The sequence below is a fragment of the Corvus cornix genome, chromosome 9, assembly GCF_000738735.6.
Source record: "Corvus cornix cornix isolate S_Up_H32 chromosome 9, ASM73873v5, whole genome shotgun sequence".
Taxonomy (NCBI): Eukaryota; Metazoa; Chordata; class Aves; order Passeriformes; family Corvidae; genus Corvus; species Corvus cornix.
The window spans coordinates 4,036,209-4,058,098 of record NC_046339.1 but is presented as its reverse complement, the minus strand read 5'-3'; the positions used below and the strand labels follow the sequence as shown (position 1 = coordinate 4,058,098).

Sequence of the window (21,890 nt, the reverse complement as noted above, 5' to 3'; positions counted from 1 at the left end):
CCGGCGGCGGCTGCGCGCCTCGTCCCGGCCCGTCCCGGCCCCGGTGCCGGCTGTCAGGGTCCCCACCGGCGGTGATGGATCGCTGCAAACTTTTTTTTGGCGGCGCTGAAATGTTGAAGAGCGGGGGGGAGCCGCCCGTGCGCATGTGCGAAGGTGTCCAAACTGACAATGCTGGAGAGATAGCGAGCCGGGATTGAGAGAAAGGGAGAGTGTGTGTGCGGGAGAGGGAGAGGAGAGAGGGAGAAGGGGAGCGAAAAAGGAGGAAAAGCTCCAGGAGGAAAAAAAAAAAAGAGCCCCCCCCCCACCCCAAGCCCACGCCAGCATCGGCCGCGGGACTGGCAGCATGCGATCCAAGGGCAGGGCGAGGAAGCTGGCCGCAAGTAGGTGCAATACCCCTTTCTCTTGGCTTTTCACCCTCCCTCTCTGCCATGTTGCATAGACATGTCTGGTGCGGCGCGGAGCTCGCAGGCAACCTGCAGCATCCCCTCCTAGCCGCCCGGCCCGGCTCGGCTCGGCCCGGCCCGGCCCGGCTCGGAGGGCGGCGGCGGGGACCGGGGCGGGGGGTGCGGCGGCGGGAGCCGGGCCGGGGGCTGCGGGCGGCCGGCGGGAGGTGGGGAAGGAGTTGAGGAAAAGTTCAGTGGAGAGCGCTGGAAGTTGCTGCCGCCGCCGGGGGCTGGAGTGGGGGGGGTCGGGGAAGGGGGGTGCGAGAGGCTCCGGGCCCTATAGTGGGCGCTGTGGGCTGTCGCAGGGCCGGGGGCCGCGGGGGGGCGGCGAGAGCGGGTGCGCGGAGGTGCAGCGGCGGCTCCGCGGGGGAGGCGGCGAGCCCCGGGCGCAGGTAGCCGGTGCGGAGCTACCGGGGATCCCCCGGGCCCTGCCCCGGCTCGCCCGCGGGCTTGTGCCAAAAAGCGGCTCCCAGCGCCGAACCGGACCGCGCGTGGGGCGGGCGGGGCGGGCGGGGCCGTGGAGAAGCCCCGCGTGGCCGGGATGCCCCGCGCGGTTCGGCGGGGGACAGCGGGGCCGCTGGGCAGCGAGGAGCGCTTCCCAGCCCGCTGGAGTCACCCGCTAAAAGTTGATGTAAATGTTGTAATTTCAGGCGATTTTCCAGCACTTTTTTATACAGTTTGGCCGCCCGAAGGTCTGTGTTCCGCGAGGCGAGGGCTCGGCCGTCCACACGCAAAGCCCGAATTGCTTAATTATTTGTCTTACGCTCACCCCATCTGTTTCTCCTTTATGATAGGGATCTCTGCTTCTAACTGCTGCAGTGTTGGGGCTCTTTTTATTATTATTATTATTATTATTATTATTATTATTATTTTTTGTTTAAGAAGAGGGATTCAACAACAAAACTTCGCCAGCTTTCGCGTCCTATTTTTAAAGCAACTGATGTCTTTATTTTCTCTGACACATCTGGGCAAGTTTCATTTGATATCCATGGCGATGGCAGCTCACATTCCCGAGTGAAAAAAAAAATGGGCAGGGGAAAAAAAGTCAGATGAAATGTTGCATAAGTTTCGTGACGTAAAAAGCAGATGCATATTTACTCTTTATTTGTGAAGGGGGAAAAAATAGAAAAGCGGGGAAAAGGGGAAGTGAAAGATGTCTCTGGATCATCATCAGCTTTTCTGTGAACCTGAACAACAGCAGCAACCTGTGTTTGATTAGGTGATCTTAAAGTGGATAATCCAGCGCCCTCAATTTAAAAACAAATATATTGTTAAATCTCAAGGTTGCCATCCCTGCTTTGGAGCTAATTATGGGAAAAGAAATCTCCCATCCCCGACAAAATTCGTCAGGTTTCCTCGCCTCTCCCTTGCTTTACTCGCTGCGCAGCGATGCAGGGCTCCTGCTGCTGCTCCTGCTCCGGCTCCAGCTCCGCGGGCGAGATCCGATCGACTGCAAACTTTGCGCGTCTTGGCTTTCGCAGCAGCAACAGCAGCAGCAGCAGCAGCAGCAGCAGCAGCACTTTCCCCTCCTAGACAGATGTGTTGCATTAAATAATCCTTCGGTTACAATCGACTCATAAAGGAAATCATATTTAAAAAGCCGGGATTTATTTCTTTTTTGTGTTCCGAAAAACTGCTTCTTTCCCCCCCGAAGAGCGTCTCAGTTTCATGGCAAGTGGAAGGAGGGTTGGAGGCGACCCCTTTAATTTAATCGTTCGAGAAAAAAAGGTTTTAGCTTTTCAGTTCTTTCTGTCTGAGTTAGGAATAGAAAATATTTTGTAGCCTTCACCCTTTTACGTGGAAAAAGGTATAGATCGGGTTAAAGCGCACTTCTTGTATTATTTCACTTTTACTGCTTTAAGCGTGAAACAAAAAATCGCCCCGATTTCGTGACTGTCGCCAATACCCAGGCAAGCTTTTCCCTCTTAATTAAGGGAGAATACCTGAAGGGTATTTTCTTGACCTCAGTGTAAAATTGCTGAAAAATAATTTTGAGCCTTTGCCCCCCCTTAAAAAAAAAAATAGAAAAATAATTCAGAAGAAACAAAAAGAGCCACGCGGGGAATAGCCAGTGAATTTTTTAAATGTCCAGCTGTAAAAATAAGGGAAAACACACGCTGGAGTCGGTCTGCCCGCCACGCTTTCGGGAGCGGGGCGGTGAGGATCGGGGTGCGGGGAGCGGTGCGGGCTGCGGGCTGCGGGCCCGGGGGGTGCGGGCCCGGCCGCCCTCAACCGCGCTGCACCTGCGCGGGCATCCCCGCTCCGCAAGAAGCCAGGACAGGCCCCGGCCCCCGGGGCAGCTGCTTTTCCACTCGGGTGGGTTTGTGCCCGCCTGGTGAAACCGTATCCCCGAATAACCCCCGCCCCAGCACGGGCCGCCGCAGCCCTGCAGCCGGCCCGGGGTAGCCCCAGCCACCCAGTAGCCTCATAAAGAGACAGAAGGTGATCAGATTAGGGGAACACACGTGAATAAGGAGGCACTTGTTACTTTTACACTTTATCACCACTTTTTTACAGGCAATTTAGTGCAGTCAAGGTAGATCCAGATCCCTCTAACCATCTGAGATAGTAAAATAGCACTTTCCTAAGTTTCAGCAGGTTTTCCTGCGCCTGTAATTTGCCTCAGTCTAGTACTTAAAAGGCTTGATTGAAAAACAGAGCCGGCAAGTTTATTTGCCTGTTTAAGACTGTCCGGGAATTTGTTTTCGAGCAGGGAGATGTTTGCCGTGGCCCGCCTGCCGGCCCTCTCGGCGAGTCTGTTTATTTGCCATCGCTTTACCATCGCCTTCTCCTCCGGGCCCCTGCATCGCCGCGGGCACCGGGTGCCGATGCCCCGGGCCCGGCGCGGGGGCGGCAGCGCGGGAGGCCGGCGGTCCCTCGGTCCCTCGGTCCCTTGTTCCTCTGTCCCTCGGTCCCTCGCACCCCGCCCCGCCCGGCCCGGCCCGGCCCCGCCGCCGCTGCTGCCGCCGGCCGCACCGCCCCGGCACCGGGCTCGGCCCGGTTCGGCACAGCCCGGCCCGGCCCGGCCCGGCGGCATCCCCGGCGCGGCGCTGTCCCCGGGCAGCTCCTGCGCGGCGGGCGCGGGCACGGGGGGCTGCGGGGACGGGCCAGACAATCCCATTATATGCCGGGCACATTTTCACCAGGCGCTTCATTAACCCTTTTCGGGGCGGAGAGCGCGCGTGTGGCTTTCGCTCCCTCTTTCTGCCCTTCCTTCACTCTCTCCGCTTCTTCTCTCTCTTACTTTCTTTTTTCTTTCTTTTTTCTTTTCTTTTCTTTTCTTTTCTTTTCTTTTCTTTTCTTTTCTTTTCTTTTCTTTTCTTTTCTTTTCTTTTCTTTTCCTCTTTTCTCTTCTCTTCTCTCTCTTCTCTTCTCTTCTCTTCTCTTCTCTTCTCTTCTCTTCTCTTCTCTTCTCTTCTCTTCTCTTCTCTTCTCTTCTCTTCTCTTCTCTTCTCTTCTCTTCTCTTCTCTTCTCTTCTCTCTTCTCTTTTTTCTCTTTTCCTCCTCCTTTTTTTCCCCTCTTCCCCTTTCCTCCCTCTCCCCACTTTCTATCCTTCTCTCTTACTCAGGGCCAACAGCCACCCCTGAATTCAGGAGCAGCTATGTGGTGCCGTGGTAGGCGATGCAGCCCGGAGCTGAGCCCAGGGCTGAGCTCTGTGGTGCCTCCTGGCTGCTCCCCGGCCACACCGGGCCGGCGGCGGTGCCGGGCAGAGAAAGGACACAATGGAAAAGGGACGGTCGGAAAGGCGAGCTCGTTATTAATACAGCCCTGCTTGTAAATGAAAAATGTAACCCTTGTTAATTAACGCTGTTTACATGGGGTACAAGAAACTTAAGAAATGTTTCTACAAAAGGGAAGGAACTGTTTACAAAACTCTTTCAAAAGTGTGACATATTGCTCCAGTTCCAGCACTAAAAAGCCAAACATACTTACACGCCTTTGAAGTTGGCTGGCTGAGGCAACATTATTTGACTCGGATTCAGATATTGCTTGTGGGTATAACTAATGGCTTTTACCTAGTTAGTGGGCTGGGAGGGGCGAGGGCCTGGGCGCCGTGGCCATTGGGTCCCTCTGGAGAGCTGGAGCTGGCTCCCTGCCAGCTCTGTACAATGTCAACATTGAATATTTGAATTCCCAGACTCTATTTAACAACTTTCTAAATAAATAAACTCATTGTGTGTCTGTGTTTAAAATTATTTCACCTCTTTCATGAAAGCTACAGCGTCTTATTACACCGGCCTCTCGGGCTGCTTTTCCCCCTTTTCTTTCCAAACAAACACAAACAGAGCTGAGTACTTTTGGGGTTTTTTTTGTTTTTCACTGTCTCCTATCTCTCCCTCTCTCCCCTTCTCACTTTCTGTCTGTCTTCTCACAAAGCACGATTGACAGCTGCTCGGACATCCCACGACGTCCTTAGTGGGACAGCTCTGTGCACCCTGTTATCTAATCATAATTAAAACCAAAGCCAGGTTCACCAAGTCAGTTAAATATTAATCATTTCTAAAAGGAGGCCCAAGTGAGTGCCATTGCTGCAGCAGTGCCCTGTACATACTCAATCATTTTGGCTGCCGTACTCTAGGCGGGCTCCAGGGACAGCTTTCATTGTTGTTTGCCATAAATGGCTATTAGTGTTCATATTCACCTATTCACCTACTTATATAAGTGTGGATGTGGCTGTGCTCGTGGAGATGTGTGCATACATGTGTGTTCAGAACATACTTTTCAGGTTATGCTGTGGAGATATATTTATCTATGTGTATAATACCTGTGTCTGCGTGTGCAGGTAAATCCATTTGATACTTTTAATTGTGATTAATATATGTACAGTGTGTAGTTTAGAGAGAATTGTGGTATGCACAGGCTCCTGGGGTGCTTCTAGTCCTGACACCAATATCTGTACACCCACAAAGGCTCTGAAACATTCTGGATGCATGTAGGGAACACAGTGTTGATGTGCAGCAGCCTGGGTGTTGTTCCCTGGGATGCTTCCCAAGTGCACTAATTGTGTGCTTCCGTGGAGGGAGTATCCATTGTAAAATCTTTATTGCCTTCCCATGGAAGTAAAGGTGGCTGGACAGAGAAGGTATTTCTGCCTGTCCTGGGGAGCACAGCTCCCTGATAAAGCTCTCTTCTTTCTTCTCTGAAGAAGAAAGTGGGATGAATTTTCTGCCAGGACAGGTATGTGGTGGAAGAAAGAAAGTGTTGGTGGTTGCTCCAGACCAGGGTAGATGAGGAAAGGGCAGTGGGGAAGCAGATGGAGTTTTATAAATCTCAGCTAATGAAACCTTGTCCACAGAATTGCCTTGCTTTGCAGTAAACCACTTTTTAAACATATGTACTTTGGAAGGGCTTGTTCAGACACTTAGGTTTCCAACTAAGAATTCATAATATTTGTTTATTTAAAATTTAACTAGGTTTGCTGTCATTTTTGGAGCAAGTCGGTGTTCTTTTGCTGTAATTTAATACAATCAGTTTGACATCATTTCAGTTTAGTTATGCTTATGAAGAGCAGAAAGAGGTTTAATCCCACATAGTTTTCAAACTAGCAGATGCAAGTGTCATGTTATTCAGTAGACAGAGGTAGAACTGAACAAATGCAGATTAGAAATGCAGTTCATATTTTAAGTAGTGAAGGTATTTAACCAGTAAAACTATTTACTGAGAGCTGGGTGGGTTTTACTATCAGTGGAATTCCTTTGTCTTAATTAAGGTTGGCTGTTTTTCTAAAAAGATATGAGCTAATTCAAACAGGAATTAATTTAGGGAATTCCTGTAGCCTGTGTTATACAGGGGGAGCAGACCAGACCACTCTTCCTGGTTTTATAATCTATGCACCCAGTTAAAGCAGTGCAGTTTCATATGGAGGCATAAGCTCAAGGCTAGGATCACAGAATGCACTTAAAAATGAAATGGTCATTAAAAAACCCAGGTTCAGCTCCGACCACACAGAACCAATGTCTGGCTCGAAGTGTTTTCCATCCTTAGCACTGCTTACCTGGATCACAGGTGTCCTAAAGAGTGCCCTGTCCCTGGGTCTGAGGGCAAAGGCAATGATGGGTTTTTCAAAGTTGGGAAGGAGGAATAGGGTGTAGGAGATGAGGTTTGGATTCTGAGAGCGGGGTCTGAGGTCAGTGTTTTGATCACTGCTCTGTGATGGATTTCCAGTGGGTTCCTGCTGTGTTTCTGTGCAACAGGTTACTGCTGCAGTTCTTAACAGCCAGACAAGACCAGTATAGATCATGATATAGACCAGTAAGCATCAGGAAGCACCTCCAGGACCCCTTTGCTGCAGGAGTTGCTGGAGGGAGGTGTTTACTGGCAGAGAAAGAGCCAGGTAGGGAACGGGATGGAGAAGCTAAGGAGAAGCGGATGTTGTTGTCCCCAGGACTCTGCCCCTTTGCATTGCCATTTTAAATAAAAAAATCAAAATTCTCAGAGTATAAGGAGCCCTGCCTGATCACTCATTGACTTTATGTTCCCTCCCTTTTGTTTGCATTTCAAGGCTATGCCGAGGCATTGCCTTCCCCAGTGCTGCTGGAAGAAAGGGCAGGCACGGATACGTGTGGGAGGAGGGAAGCTAGCCTGCAATGAATATTGTATTTGGTGCTAAATATGTAACAAAGAGAAAGAAATGTAAGTTAATCCAGCCATAAGAGTCGGAAAGTGAAATACAATTCGTTTTATTTCAGGGTTTAATGCTGTGGTCTGTTTCAGTGAAGCATTATCTTTTAAACTGGGATATACGCAACGACATAACCCCCACTACCTTGAGGGAATGTCAGAGTTTGATCTCAGAATAAAGGAAATTCAGAGTTAAGGCTGAAATGTACCACATGGCCTCCAAGTCCCAGGAACAACAGGAGGCAAGGAAGTAGCTAAAGCTATGGGCTGCACTTTAAAATGAGTCCAGCAACTACCAAGCCGCAAGCGCTCGTTGCAGATCCACAGCACGGATTGAGCTGGGATTTGTATTGACTAGACAGAGATCTGTGATGGTCTTGAGTCTTTTTGGAAATCTTGACTGATCTGTGATGAGCATGAGAGTTTTATGGTGGAAGGATTACAGTTCTGGGCTTAATTTATGCAACAGAAGCACTCTTGTCTCCTTTGACACCAATAGCTTTTGTTTAGAAAATCTTACACTGGAGCAAAATTTTGGTTCAGAAAAGAAATATACCAAAGTTACAGCTTTATTTCTTTTCTGAAAAATTGCTTATATGTCTGAATGGGTGCAGTACATTTTAGCCCTGTTTAAACTCCAAACTAAATTTAAATTGCCTGTAAAATAATCCTCAGAATGGAAACTGCCACACAGTCGTAGCCCTTGCTCCCTGACCCAAACCCGTATTCCATTGCAAAGCAGAGTGCTGCTCTGTTCCGTGATTACAGTAAGTTAGAAACCAGAAGAGCAAGACTTCTATGAATAGGTTATTTTTGGCAATTGCATCACCAATTATGTATAAAATTTCAAAAAATATGAGTTCTGCCAGTTTGATCTCTGAGAGGGATACAGAAAATGAAAGCTTTGAGACTGCTGTAACATCATACTATTTTGTCTATTAGATATCATTAGATTACCAGAATACTGAGACCTTCATATCAACCAGCCTAACAAAAATTTCCCAGGTGGTTTAAATTAAAAAATTAGCCATAAATATATTTTGTATAATGTAATTTATTATGGATGTTTATTGTGTGCAGTGGGAAAATGTTTGGTTTCGGATGATCTTACCATATAACATGTGCCCTACTGCAACTGTTTATACTGAGACAGCCTGGAAAAGCCCCAGTCTAATTCCGAGACCAGCCGGGCTACTTGCTCTGAAAGCCACAGGAAGGCAGAGCCCTTCCCCTGGAAAGTCAAAGGGGCAACAGCATCATGTGTGGGACATGTGCAATGTAAAACTAGGCAGTGAGGAAAGAGCTGAGTGGCAGAGAAAGCTGGAGGATGGCTTCAGGCAGTGTTGTTTATTAGGGAAAATGGGACAGAAATGATACCAGCTTGCAGCAGGTCCTGTTATACTGGGATGGGAGGCTCACCTGTGTCTGAGGGATACTTTTTTCCCACATCCCATGTTTTATCAGGCCTCCTTTTGTTTCATCTGGGTGTGGTGAGCAGGGTTCTGTACTGATGCCCACCCATGACTCCAGATTTGCCCTTCTGCAGCAGAGAGAGGGGACTAACCCAGTCTTAGGCACCCAGGGGTCCCTGTGAAGGACATATCCACCCTCTGCTGGGATGCTGCAGCACGGAGCTGATGGCTTCAGGAAAAAGATCTCCCGCCTCCTCTCCTGTTCTTTTGCATAAAGTCCACATGCTGGCAGGGGTGAAATCATTCCTCAGCTTAAAAAAAACAAACCCTCAAAAACTTCCCCCCCTGCCCCAAGCTCCTTCACACATGTATTAACACCAAACTGGCAAAGCCAATGGAAAAGGATTTTGCGTTTTGGCAGCAGAGCTGGCTCAGAGCTCACTGCGGGCCTTATCCCAAACCCACTGGAGCTGAAGGAGCTTGTACCGACTTCAACGGGCCTTGAACTGGGTCTGCCTGGGAGGAATCTGCTTCCCTTCATCCTTGGGGGCGGGGGGTTATCAGCAGCTTTTGCTCTGCGGTGAGCCCCAACATGTGATGCTGTAACAGATACCTGGATTTACATCAGTCTAAGTGAATTAGCTTGGCCCTATAATCTGGCCTCATTTAAGAGTCATTTCAGCCATTAGGATGAAATATGAACGCTGCTGATGGGGGGACTGTGGTGACTCTGAATCCCCGTTTCCCACTGTGCCCCATCTCTGCCATGGGCTGAGGACCTCTGAGGGCTGCGGTGGGCACTTGGGGCATGTGGGAGGGGTCCAGCACCCCTGGTTCTCCATTCCAAGGACTGTGGTTCTCCAGACAGCCTGAATTTGTACTTTCTGAACAAATAGCTCTGTTGCTGAAAGTACCTGGTGCCTCCAATAAGTGCTCCATTTATTGCCTCCCGATTTCATCTCAGACAAACAGAAGGTATGTGAGAGACAAGCACTGACTGCTGGAAAAAAATCACCCCAAACATGTCTAGAGCACAGCTTGAGTCACTGGTGGTGCCTATATTTTTGATTTAAAAACCATTTAACATTTCCAACATTTGACAGAAATGATTAACCTTCCCCTCTTGAAAACTTTGTGATTTGAACTTACCGTGGCACGTTTTATTTACTTGCACCTTGGTGAGGAATTAAGCAATGCTTTTGGTGAGTTTTAATCTTTCCCTTTCTCTTTGTGGCTCTGTATAAAGAAAAAAAAGGAAATATGTTGTTTGAAATAATTTTGAAGTGATGTCTCTTTTACTTTTTTTAGTCTCTTGATGTATTTTTGGCTCCAGGGACTGGCATGGAGCACTGGTCTAAGAATATACAACACTGAAAAGCAAAGAGATATCAGCTGTATCTGAGCTAACTGCACTGCTTTATACTTTTGCTGTTTCATTGTTACTGTGCCATGATAATGATGATTTACAGCAAAAATGAAGACTTCTTAATTGTAAAATATAAACACCATGAGATATTTGTCCTGATTCTTTCAGTTCATATAGAAAGCAGGATTTCAGTAGTCACTGGCTGCCTGTGAAAATGCTATTAAGCAGCTGTGCTCTGCCTGAATAATTACTGTCCAGGAGTTTGTGCTTCCCAATAAAGCCAAGGTAACTGAGAAATGAAGAAATTATGCACTAGGTCACCCAGATGATGCAGATCAGAGAGATCTGAGTGAATAAACCTGTGCAGTGTCTTAATATCAGTGTCTTAATATCAGTGCAGTATCTTTAATATCAGTGACCAGCCTCAGAATGAGTGAAAAGGTGAAATTATCTGTATTGTACCAATGCCCTGAATGAAAACTGAGCTGAGACTGAGCCAGAAGGGGTGGTACAGAGTCAGAACCAGGATGGGATGCAGCAAACCTTCCCAGCTGGGGCTTCTACCAAGCACCAAGCTGAAGGATCAGTCATGGACCAAACACAGAAGATTTATTTCCAACCTGCCATTATTATTTATTATGACTTGAATTAAAACAGCAGCCACAGAATGCAGCCAGGACTGGATGCCTGTTGTGCTGAGCTCTGTGCAAACACGGGCAGCCCTCACAGAGCTTGGGCCCTGAGAAATGCAGATTAAACTTGGGGCCTGCTGCCCTACACGTGCAATTACAGCATCATTGGAGGCAGTAACAAAATCCTGAGGAGAAATGGATGCTTTAAGGAAAATCCACAGAGTCAGGACTCCATGGCTTGCACATGGGTGAACGTGCTTCAGCTTTAATCACATCAGCCCTTTCCCCCTACAAGCAATTGGCCCCCCGGCTCTGTTTTAGCCGACCCTATTATTTTTGGCCGTGTCCACCTTCTTGGGTGACCAAGCTGCATTAAGCAATGAGTATCCTTGCAGCATCACCTGCTTGCTTTCAAAGAAAACAGCTCTGAGATTCTCAGGGAAGGAAGAAGGCAACGCCGACGGGTAATCCAGCCCTATAAAATCCCTGGATTGTGGTTCCAGCCCGCTCTCCACGCGGGCGCTGTGAGAGGGACCTGAGCAGTGTGGCTGGCAAGAGCCAGCAACCAAGAAGTCCCTCAAGCCTATAAGGTTTATTAAGGTTCTTTTTAAGTCCCTGCCAATAAAAAGGGTCCACACAACCTCTGAGTGAGGCTCCATAAGCTCAGTTTTATGTTCGGATAATTCGGAGCCAAACCATCACGGAGTTCACATAGCAAAATACCCCACGGAGCATCGCAAACTGCGAGGAAAATATATCGAGGAAAGAGAGGACTGATAATTTTATGGTTTTCCTTGAAGTTAAGCAGTAAAATGGGCTTTATTTAGCAATTTCCGGGCTTCTGATTGCAATTTTGTTACCAGCGTAATGGTTTTAGATATAACGTTTTGTAAATAGGGAGAAATGTTAGGAGCCAAGGTCCTACAGTGTTTGGGTCTGCCATGGGAAGCAGTACCATACACTCCAGATTCCCAAAATCAATCAGACCTGGACTGGCTTCTGGATCAGACCACTGGGCAGGACAGGGCAACAGCACTCAGCTCTGCTGTGGCAAGCTGAAGGTTGAGGCCAGCATGGCTGGGTAGCCCTTGGAAGGGATAATCCTTGAAAGAAACAGGAATAGTTTGACCCAGGTCCAGGGATGAGCAACATACATTTATTTTTGGAGAGTGAAGCATTTCTGGTTTGAAATACATTTAAGAGACCTGGTTTTTACAGGTGAGGTGATCACCACAATCTCCAGGCTCATTTTCTAAACCAGGCTATTAAAATCACTTGTCCCTCAGCCTTTTGGCTGTGTGCAAACCTAGGTCCAGAATTCACAAGACAAGCCTCCACTATGTTTGCTCCTCACACAATAACTGTTTCACACTTGGCATGGCTCATCTTTTAAAAACCTTTTTTTACAATGTAATAATTCACACCCACTTCTCTTTGGGAAGTCATTTTAGAGGGGAAATTAAACATGGCTGGGCATTGAAGGGAGTACTGCTCATACATGCAACAGCTCCAAATGTTGAGGGAAGTGGTCATCAATATGGGAGAAGATGCCATCTTGACCTTGGTGGTTTGTTTGTTAGACACTAAATCACAGACATTTCTTCTTCCAGTTCTAACTGGTCTGAGGACTCAGATATAACCTTAAAAGCCCTTTCTGGGGTTTTGAACAGAATTTAGACCTCATCAGGGCTCAGTACTATTTATGTAGCATGAATGAGACAAGAGAATGCAGAGACCACCATGGGAAATGAAAAAAGGTGAAGAAACTAGAGGAAAAAAAAAGGAATATTAATTCCAATGACCGTATTTCCTTTTCATATGCTGCACTTCCTGGTGCCACAGAGTGGAGAGAAAAAGAAAACATCTGATGTCTTTTTACCCACTTTACAACAGCCAGGAACCATCAAACTCATCCTGCCAACCTTCCTAGAAAGAAGGGCTGTCTCCCACTGTCAGCAGCAAAGGCAGAACTGGAAATAAGGTGGAAGTGACCAGACAGTAGGCAGGGATGGTGGGGGGAAGAGGTCTGGGGGATGGGACGTGTCTGATGGATTGCTGTCAGACCTCCAAGCAGAAGGAGGCAAACAAATCAGCTCTGCTGGCACCTTTCTGCACAGGAATAATTCAGGACATCCGTTTTAAGAGATGATTGGTGCTTTTCAAATAGGACCTGAATATGCTGTTCTCCTGCTTTCCTCTCCTTCCCCAGTGCTATACCAGTTATATATAAATATATAAAAATATATTTATACATGATCTCAGCCATCTAACATGGCTAAATCACCTCAGTGCATCTTGACCTCCAGCTCAGTCTCCCGTTCCAGAGGCTCAGTGTAAATTAAGGTGCTGGGCTTACTCTTCAGGTCCACATATTCCCTCTGTGCTCCTGCTGCAGAAATAGCTGTGCTCTGTGGGTCGGTGAGGATCCAGCTGAAGCCTGCGAGGGCTGGAGGGAGCAGTGTTGCTTTAGGCTCCCTGCCTGAGGAGTGTCATATCAGAAGTAATAAGTCTGAGCCTGAGCTGATGTCTAACAGCATTGGAGAGTGGGCTGGAAGGCTGAACTCCTGCAAAAATGAAAGCAAGGAATTTAACAGCAGTAAAAAAGAGGTTAAGGAAAGAACAAAAAAGGAAAGGAAATAAAAGTGATATGAATAGCTAGAAAAACAGCTATGTCCAAATATTAACCTCTACTGCAGGTTTTGACACTGGACTGAGTTAATAGAAGTACATGGCTGATACACATTAAGTTGGAAGAAGGTACTTAATTTCAGAAATTATCTGGATCAACTTAACGTGAAAATGTCTTAGCAAAAGATACTTTATGTGTGTCCAAATCTGCCAATAGCTTGAAGACATATTCTGCAGGAGGCTAGCAGGAGAAAGTATGTTTTACTGGTGGGGTTTTCAGCCAAATTCTCTTGTTCTTGGAGCTTCTTATCCCTTTCTTCTCCAAGATACCTTTTCCTAGACCATCAGAGAAGCGGGAGCAGACAGACCTTTTCCCCAGCCTGTAGCTTCTGTGAGCTGCAGGAGCACCACAGACAGCACTGGCTCGAGGGGGTTTTTCCTCTTAGAATGTTGAAGAAGCAGTCCCAGAGCACAGGAGCTAAACTGGTGTAAAACTGGTGTGACAGTAGAGCCTGCTTTGGCAGGGGATGGACTCAGTGCTGGCTGTTCCTCCTGGGATTCATCCAGAGGCGGAGAAAGCAGATACAGGGCAATCTTCACTCTGTCAAGGTATTTAGTCTCTAACACTTAGAAGTGGAAAATAGTTTCAGTTCTCTAAAATAAGGATTTTTCTCTCCATTTTGTACTCCAGTGTGTCCTTGGGGTTTGCATTCTTCCAGAGGTATCATTTATTTCACAGCAAAGAATCATGGTGAGACAGCCTGGGCTTTAATTTCTGGGAATATCTTTATGGGCTTGTTTTTGTGGCTATATAACAATATTATGTTATCTATCCATCTCTCATTCCACTTCCTGATATACAGAATTATCAGGACTACACATCAGTCACTCTTGTGTTTTGTAGCCCTCGGTGCTATATCAGTTTTTAGGATATTTCTCCAGTATTAGAGCTACGCTGATCTTGGTGATTATTAAAAAAATATATAATATCTTTAAAAAACTCTTTTGAGATGTGCAACACCACCTGAGGAAAAGTAAATTTTAGACTAGAGTTATATCATTACTGGCTTCCTGAATGTTTGAGTGAAGAAAGGCAGTTAACTAAGGTATAATTTTCTGCAAGAAAAAAACCAGCAAAAAGCAATACAGAAGAGCAGGACATCTGCTTTTGTAATTATGTACTAACGAACTGGGACTGTGCCCTGCCAATGTTGTCCTCTACAGCCTTTCAAGTACCCAGGCTGTCCAGCTGATTTCATTCAGTGATTGCATCAGGATTCTCAGATTTTCAGAAGCTCACAGGTGTGTTCACTGTGTCAGATGGCCTGAGAGGGGATGAGACACGGGGCTGGTGGGAGCTACAGGAGTGAAGGCTGGTGGGAGCTACAGGAGTGAAGGTCACTCAGTACAAAGAGAAAAGAAAGATTTTGAGGGTGATTCTACATCTCCTGAGCTTCATCTCCATGCAGCTGTGCAGGGACCTGCTCAGCTGTGCCAGGTGAAATTGGGCTCTCTATTTTACACTTGTTTGCAAGTTAATTAAGGAATAGGAAAGTTGGCTCTGTGCTGGACAGAAGGCAGGTTTCTCTCTTTCAAATATTTTGCTGTTTGTCCTGTAGGACATCATGGAATGTGTTTTTCACCCTGCTCCAGGTGAAGCTGTGTGTGGAGTCATGATCTCAGGTACTGCTCATTCAGTGGTGGGTTTGGGCCAGGGGGTGATTTTGGGCTTTGGCAAAGTGTGCTGCTGCTATTTTGCTGCCTGCGTTCAAAAATTGAGGGTGTTTCCATCTCCTGGGTGTAAGTACATGCTATAACAGGAGTCTCAAGGTGTCACCCTAGACCTGGTGCCAACCAAATGTTATTTCTCCTGTATTTTGGGCAGAGGCTACAAGAAATGGTTTGATGTTTCCTTGAGAAATACCTACTTTTCTTCTTTTTTTTTTTTCTGCAAAGTTTGCGCTTGTTTAGTATTGTGTCTACTGGCACTGATTTTTTTCTTTTTCCCCAGTGTTGGTTACAAAATCCCAAAGCAATAGGAGGAAGAGGTTTTTTTTCCTCCCCTGTGTGATTTCAGATCAAGTTGGAGATTAGCTCGGGGGAACGACAAAGCACTCTGTTCCCAGCACAGTCTCCCCATCCACAGCTAAAATGTTATGGGAATAGATGTTGGATGCCACATCTAGTTTCACTTTGTGTTGCAGCCTTTAGTGCGCTTCTGCTGTGTCTCCTTCCAGCCCTGTGGTTCTGCCATGTTCTTTGTACTTTCCTTGATGTATAGAAATATTTATAGAAAAGGGAAAAATTAATTAATTTCTGGCTGCAGGTTTGGATGACCATCAGGCAGCAGCAGAATCTGCTGAGTTTCTTTAGTTCCCTGCTGCCCTGGTCAGTCGTGTGTGAGAGTGGAGATGGTTTTAAGGGTGCTCAGGACCTGCCTTTCTCCTGAACATTCACAGTGTGCTGTGAGAGCTTTGCCTGTTGTATTTGCAGCAATGGAGGTGATTGAATAGTACCACCTTGCTCTGGTTTTGGTCAATAAGCAAGAAAAGGTGTGCTAATCCTATAAGAGCATCTGATAAAACCAGCAGAGCTGTCCCACAGAGGCTTTGCTGACCACAGCAAGGGTGAGGTGGGTGTTGGAGGCTGTTGCTGATGAGGAGCATTCTCTGGAGAGGGTAGGAATTGCTGAAAGGGCTCTCCAGCTTCTTGTGCTGCCCTCAGTGCTGGGCTGGGGGGATTTCCCATGTTTTTGCTAGTGTTTCCCACATTTATGGGAACCACAAGCTTCCCAAAGCCAGCAGCCACCTCTGCTCTGAGCAATACCAGAAGCAGGAACCTGTTGATCCGTGCAGAGTGGGAGGTGATAACCTCTGTTCCTGATGCTTTGAAGATTTTTCTTTTTCCATATAGAAAGGGCCTTGCTTGTCTGATGCCCCAGGTGAAAAATCTGGTGATGTTGGAGGCAGGTGGGCGCATGTGGGTGAAAATGCGTGTCGGCGTGTGCTCCAGCACCTCTTGGCTGGTGTACCCCAACTGGGGGTTCAGTGTGTGGCACCTGATTGCTGGACCTGTGAAGCCTCTGAGAAACCTGTCAGTTGATTTCCGACCAGACTGAGGCATCATTTGCCATTTAAAAATTGTAAATCCGTGTTTATCCAGCGTTAACAGACGTAACATAAATGAGTTCCTGTGCTGTCTGCTGGTCCACTAATGGCACTTGTTTGTAAGTGCTTTATGTTAACAGCTATTTGATGGTGCCCATTAGTTTTTCCTAGGTTAATGTTATATAATAAAGTGAATGCTGGCCAAAAGCAATAGTAATACGATAAACAAAAAATCCAGATTCTGGGTGAGAAATGTAATGGAGCGAGGGCTGAACTCTGGTGGGAGTTTGGTTTAATCTAAAGGTTAAAAAATGTTATAATTTGGGTTTAAGTAAATTGGCTCTTTAGTCCCAGAGGTCTTGCTCTTGTACTTCTTGTGCCTCCAAAGCTCCCACTAATGCCGATGGGAGTCTTGGGCGCACAAGAAATGCGGGTTCAGGTACTAAAGTTACAGATTGGCTTGGACCAAAACCCCTAATCCAAATACCTCCGGCTTTTGAAAGCATTTGCCAATTGGATTTGAATCTGGACACAAACATTGTGGCTTGAGCTCATCTGAGCTCACTTACATCTGTGTAAATCTGTAGTATGGCCCTGATCCAGCAAAGCACGTAAATATGTGCTTAATTTGACTTCAAGGGGACTATTGTGCGCTTAAAGCTAAGCATGTGTTTAAGTGCTTTGCTGGACTCAAGTCCAAATACATGGGAGTCAATGAAATGACACCAAGTAGTGCAGTATAAGTGAGATCTGAAATGAACCAAAATGTTTGCATTTCTACCTGGAAATGAACACCCTGTTCACATCCTACATATCCTGCATGCACTTTATATTTTCATCCATTTGCACATAATGTATTCTTTACAGTAACCTGTCCATTCAGTACAGTAAAAAAAGAAATATACTTTGAATTTTCCTGCTCTATTACTCATATTTCATGAATTGTGTTCTTATGCCAAGTGTCTGTTTATATATATTTATACATGTTGTTTCTTTATTGATATTGGCAAGATACAAGAAGAAAAGAAATATTTTACAGTTAAAAACTTGTAAACAGTTTTATCCCTCATTTAAAACCCTTTTTTAAAGAGTTTACCTGATGCAGTCAAATTACTTTAACTTGTTTTTGGTTTTGCCAGTCTGACCAATATGAAAAGTATTTGTTAAACATATAGGTTTGTTTTTAGCTGAAAATACACATTTTAAACATGTTTGCAATTAACTGACACGTGAACATGCCCTTACACTCAACTACTAAATGCCACTTTTGTACTTTAAATGCCACTTTTAGTGATTGCCACGCTACATAAAGCTGTCAATGAATATTTTCACATGAATACTTTAATACTGTTAAAAGATCATGTATAGCTTGTCGACTGCTGCAGCTCATTGCAAAGAGAACACAAAAGGGTTAATTGAGCCCAGCTCTGCAAAGGTGGCAGAGGCGTAGACTAGAACTGGGAATTAAACCCAAAACAAATACAACAAGAAATAGCCCTCGTGCCTTGGTATGACAACCACAATGCAGACATAAAGAAGTGTAAGCTGCAAATGTCTGCAGGTTATTAATGAGGTAATAGAAGCAAAATTAGGTATCAGCAGGGTTTGGCTCTGTTTGAATAAAACTGAGATCTTTTATCTCAGAATATGCTAGGAAAGACTCATAAGCTGTGATTTGGTGGTCTAGGCTGTGCCCTTCTTGGTTATGGAAGTTGACTCATGCCATTTAAACTCACCAGTGTTTTCCACTCAGGGCAAACAGATGTGGGATCAGACGCAGAGAACGGCTGGCGGGAAGAAGGGAAAAGGTTTGCATGGCAGTTCATGAGGAAAAATGCTTTTGTGTGCTTACTTTTGAATCAAAAGGATATTTTGCACTTCGGCTTTGTGTGTCTGGAGAGAGGATACTATTTTCTTGCAAAGCCAGTGTGGGGGAAGCACATAATGGCAGTGCTAAAACCCCTCCATGTCCAGCTGACCACTGCCCCGGCTGAGACTGGTTCCCTGCTGATTTCAGCAGCTTCCCTCGGGATTTACTTCAGCCTGGATGAGGGCAAAGTATGGCCACACACTCCTGGTCAAGTTTCATGTTTGTGCCCTCTAAGAGTAAACTTTCCTCCAAAACAATGGAAAAATACTCCTTTCCTGACTCTTGGAGAAGTTGACAGCCAGAGATGCAGCTGATACACTGTGTGGAGTGATCTGCTCTGCCCCGATCCCTCCTCAGCCCCACTGTCACTGAAGTAAGTGACAAAACTCCCTTTAACTTTAATGATGCAGAATCAACCCTAAATGGATAAGGTTTGTCTTTAAGAAAAATCACTGAGGGATTCAATTACATCACAAATGTATTCAGTGGTTGTGAAGTGATTCTGGTGTACGTACAGCCAAACCCTGAATTCCTTCTCAAGTAAGTGTCTGGGTGAGGATTGATTACAAACCCTGCTCTAAGTTACACCCGTACAACTCCCCCGGAGCTGATGGCATTCCTCCCTGTTTCCCTCGCATGGATAGTGCAGAGGCTGAGCTGTACAGAGCCTGCCACATCCTGCTTCTGCTCCCCTTGGTCGGGGGCTGGAAGGGACGAAGTCTGTCCCTGTGGCTCTGCGAAGCTCTTTTTGACCTGGAGCGGCACCTGCGGGGTGGTGGAGGCTTCACCAAGGGCGGTTTTGGCCCCTCAGCCTTTGAAGAGCTCTGGCATGATGTAATCCCAACCCTGTAAGCTGCTGTGGGACCCTGGGGTTGAGAGATGCCCTATAAATCTCCGTCGCTGGGTTTTGTTACCTGCCCGCTCTGTTACATGACTAATGGCTTCAGGTAAAGAATGGGCAGTGGAGAAACAGGTAATTAACAAAAACATCCTTCTGTGCTTTCTGCTCAGCTTCCGTGACTGGCGTTTTCAAAAGCTGGGCAGATATGATTTGTAGTCTCCCTCTTTCACCAACGCAAAGGCAGGGCTGGTTTGAAACCTGGCAATCCTTAAATGCTTCCCCAGTTTCCTGCTATTGCATTTGATGCAGCCAGGGCTGGTTTGCCAGAAAGTCGCTGGTATCTGCCTTGATGTGACATTTTCATGCTGCAGTTAGATTGTTAGGGTTTTTTTTATTTTTTTTTTGCTGGAGCGTGGGTTGCTTTGGGAGTGGCCTAATGCAAGTGCATTAGCAAACTATAAAATATTGTTGCATCCAGCTGCCCTGTCAATAGGTCAAGCTATTTGTCCGATCCAGACAGGGTGTCTAGTTCTCCTGGCAGCATCCCTTGCTTTGGCATGGGAAAACCTGTTTTGTTTAGCACTAGGGAAACAATATGTATAAATAGTAATGCTTGAACCTAAACACTCCTGTTGTCTTTATGCATGGGGTACTGGTTATTTTATGATAGGTTTCTTTTTTTCCCCCCTCCCCTCCAAAGGACTCGAGTCCCAGCCTGCAGAATAGCTGTCGTTGAGTGGAAGCATTCCTGCTATTTTCCCCACAATTCAGAGGAAGCAATGCACTTGTTGTGTTACCTTGGTGAATCGAAAGTGGTTTTCACTTCCCTTAATTAAGCCTGCTTTGGCGCTGGTCCCTCCAAGATGGAGAGCACAGTGCACTCAGGAGCGCTGCTGCTGATTTGAATTCCTAAATTCCTCTCCTTGCAAACTTCAAAGGCAAGTATATTGCTCTGTCTAAGAGGCACCAATTATGTAAACCCTGGGCTATTCAGAATGTTCCATAATTATTTATTTTCAGCGAAAGAGGTTTTAACCCAAACTAGACAGAAAACTGGCATTTCTCCAGTTATTAGATTCTATTGAAAAAGGTATTAAACAATGGGCAGGGTAACATGGTAGATTAGTGTCCCTTCATCTTCCTGACCTGGGCATGTGTCAGAGCTGCACTGAGCTGACCAAAATTACTTTGATTTGATGGCCATTAAAGGTCAGGAGCAGAATGGGATCAGATGCCTCGGTTGAGGCTGAAGTACACAACATTATATACTGATAGTAATTAAGTTGTTTCATTTAATAAGCACCATCAGATTTAAAGGCATTGTTACAGTATCGGGTCTAGGAGAAGGAGAGAGGCAGCCAGGATATGGGCTGGGAGAGAGAGAGAGAGGAAGGGTTCTGGAATGAGTGAAATGTGTCCCTGGAGTAATTTTTTATTTTATAAACTGAATGCAAACCTGATGGAGAACTATGGAAATGAGCAGTCATGCTGGATACATACACACACTCTCTCAATATTCCTGTACTGTGGGTAATGAAAAGTGCCTTCAGGGATGGGGTGGCCTTACCATTCATCAGTGCCATAGCCTTAAGTGGGTAATAACTAAGAGCTCCCATATCTAGTGTGTATATAAATTCTAGCTCCTCAGTATATTTGCTGCGGACTGTATTTAATTTATACAATTCCTCAGCTTTAAAGCTGTCAATTGATAACATTCAATCTGTGAGCCTGACTGATAAAAGGGAAGGGAAGAAGTACTCTCTAGTGACTAGAGCAGGGGAAGGGTGTGGGGGCCAAAGACGCAAGTGGTGCTTCTTCTAGGCTTTGCTCCAAGGCTGAACGACAACCTCTGCTCTCCCTCCCCAGTTATCCTTTTTTTCTTTACCCCCTTGGGACACAAGCTGGTCCCTCAGCTTGGCAGGTGTTGGATGTATCTACAGCTAGCAGTCAACCATCTGCCATGAGGATGAAGGTATCTCTCTCATCTCCTACATGAGAATGTGCCTCTGACCCTTGTGAGTTTGGGAGATGTTGGCAATGGTGGCTTCTCTGTCATCTGTATTCCAGAGATGCCTGCAGGGTTAATCACTGCGTTTGGGGGAGGGTTGTTGATAGAACTGACTGGCTTTTGGAAGGAGCAAGGTAGGAGAGGAGCCCCCAGCACAGCAAAATAAAAGGAGACTGATAACTGAGGGCTCAGTAGGAATTAACTGTCCTGTGGATGCACAGGTAGATGTTGAACTTGGGCAGTGTGTGCTCATGCAAGAGTTGATTCTGCCCTCAGACATGGCAGAGAAAGGGGATGTGAGTCTCCATGACTGAGTGATGTGTCAGTCATTTGAACACTATAAAGAGAGCCAAGCTCTCATACTTCAATAAATTTGGAAAATTGAAGGGAAAATGGCCAGGCAGCTTGGAATTCAGCTTGTGAACCCAATATTGCACGTTTTTCACTGCACGAAACAAACCGTTATTAACAGGGTGCTTTGTTCTTGACCCATAATTCAAATGCCCCTGTGTCAGGAAGGGACTGGTCCAGAGCTTGGCTCAGTTTCCCTTCATTGTAAGATGTACTGGTTCCTCCTGACCCCAAGCTGCTGCTGGGCTGCAGAGGCTTCCCAGCACCTGGCTGTCCCACAGGTGGCCTTTCTTTTGGCACAGTGACAACTCGTGTACGGGTGGCTGCGGTCACTGCTGAGACTCAGCGCTGGCGAGACTCACAGAGGCGAAACTCTGCAGACACTGGTGATTCCCACTGGCCATCTTGGTGCTGGACCTGGTATGAGGCACAGCAGGCCTTTGCATCCCGGTTTGGGCTCTCTGGTCTGGAGGCAGTGAAATCACATGGTGCTGCTGGGGGGTTTGGCCGAGGCTTTGGCCAGAGATGTCCATTGGGATCCATCACAGGGGAGGGTGCAGCAGAGCAAGTGCTGGTCAAGGCAGATCTTCAGGAGAGCTGGCATCTGTTT

At 46.5% G+C, this 21,890-nt stretch overlaps 1 protein-coding gene across 5 annotated transcripts in view; it reads left to right on the top strand.

Annotated features, from left to right (window-relative positions):
• Window positions 1–213: 213 nt before the first annotated feature.
• Window positions 214–21,890, top strand: part of MECOM (MDS1 and EVI1 complex locus) — a 327,724-nt gene continuing 306,047 nt past the window's right edge. For all 5 annotated transcript variants that reach the window (XM_039557123.1, XM_039557119.1, XM_039557124.1 and 2 more), the window contains exon 1: window positions 214–380. In XM_039557123.1, the coding sequence (XP_039413057.1) occupies window positions 344–380 (37 nt within the window). In that variant the 5' untranslated portion in view covers window positions 214–343. The remainder of the gene's footprint in view (window positions 381–21,890) is intronic.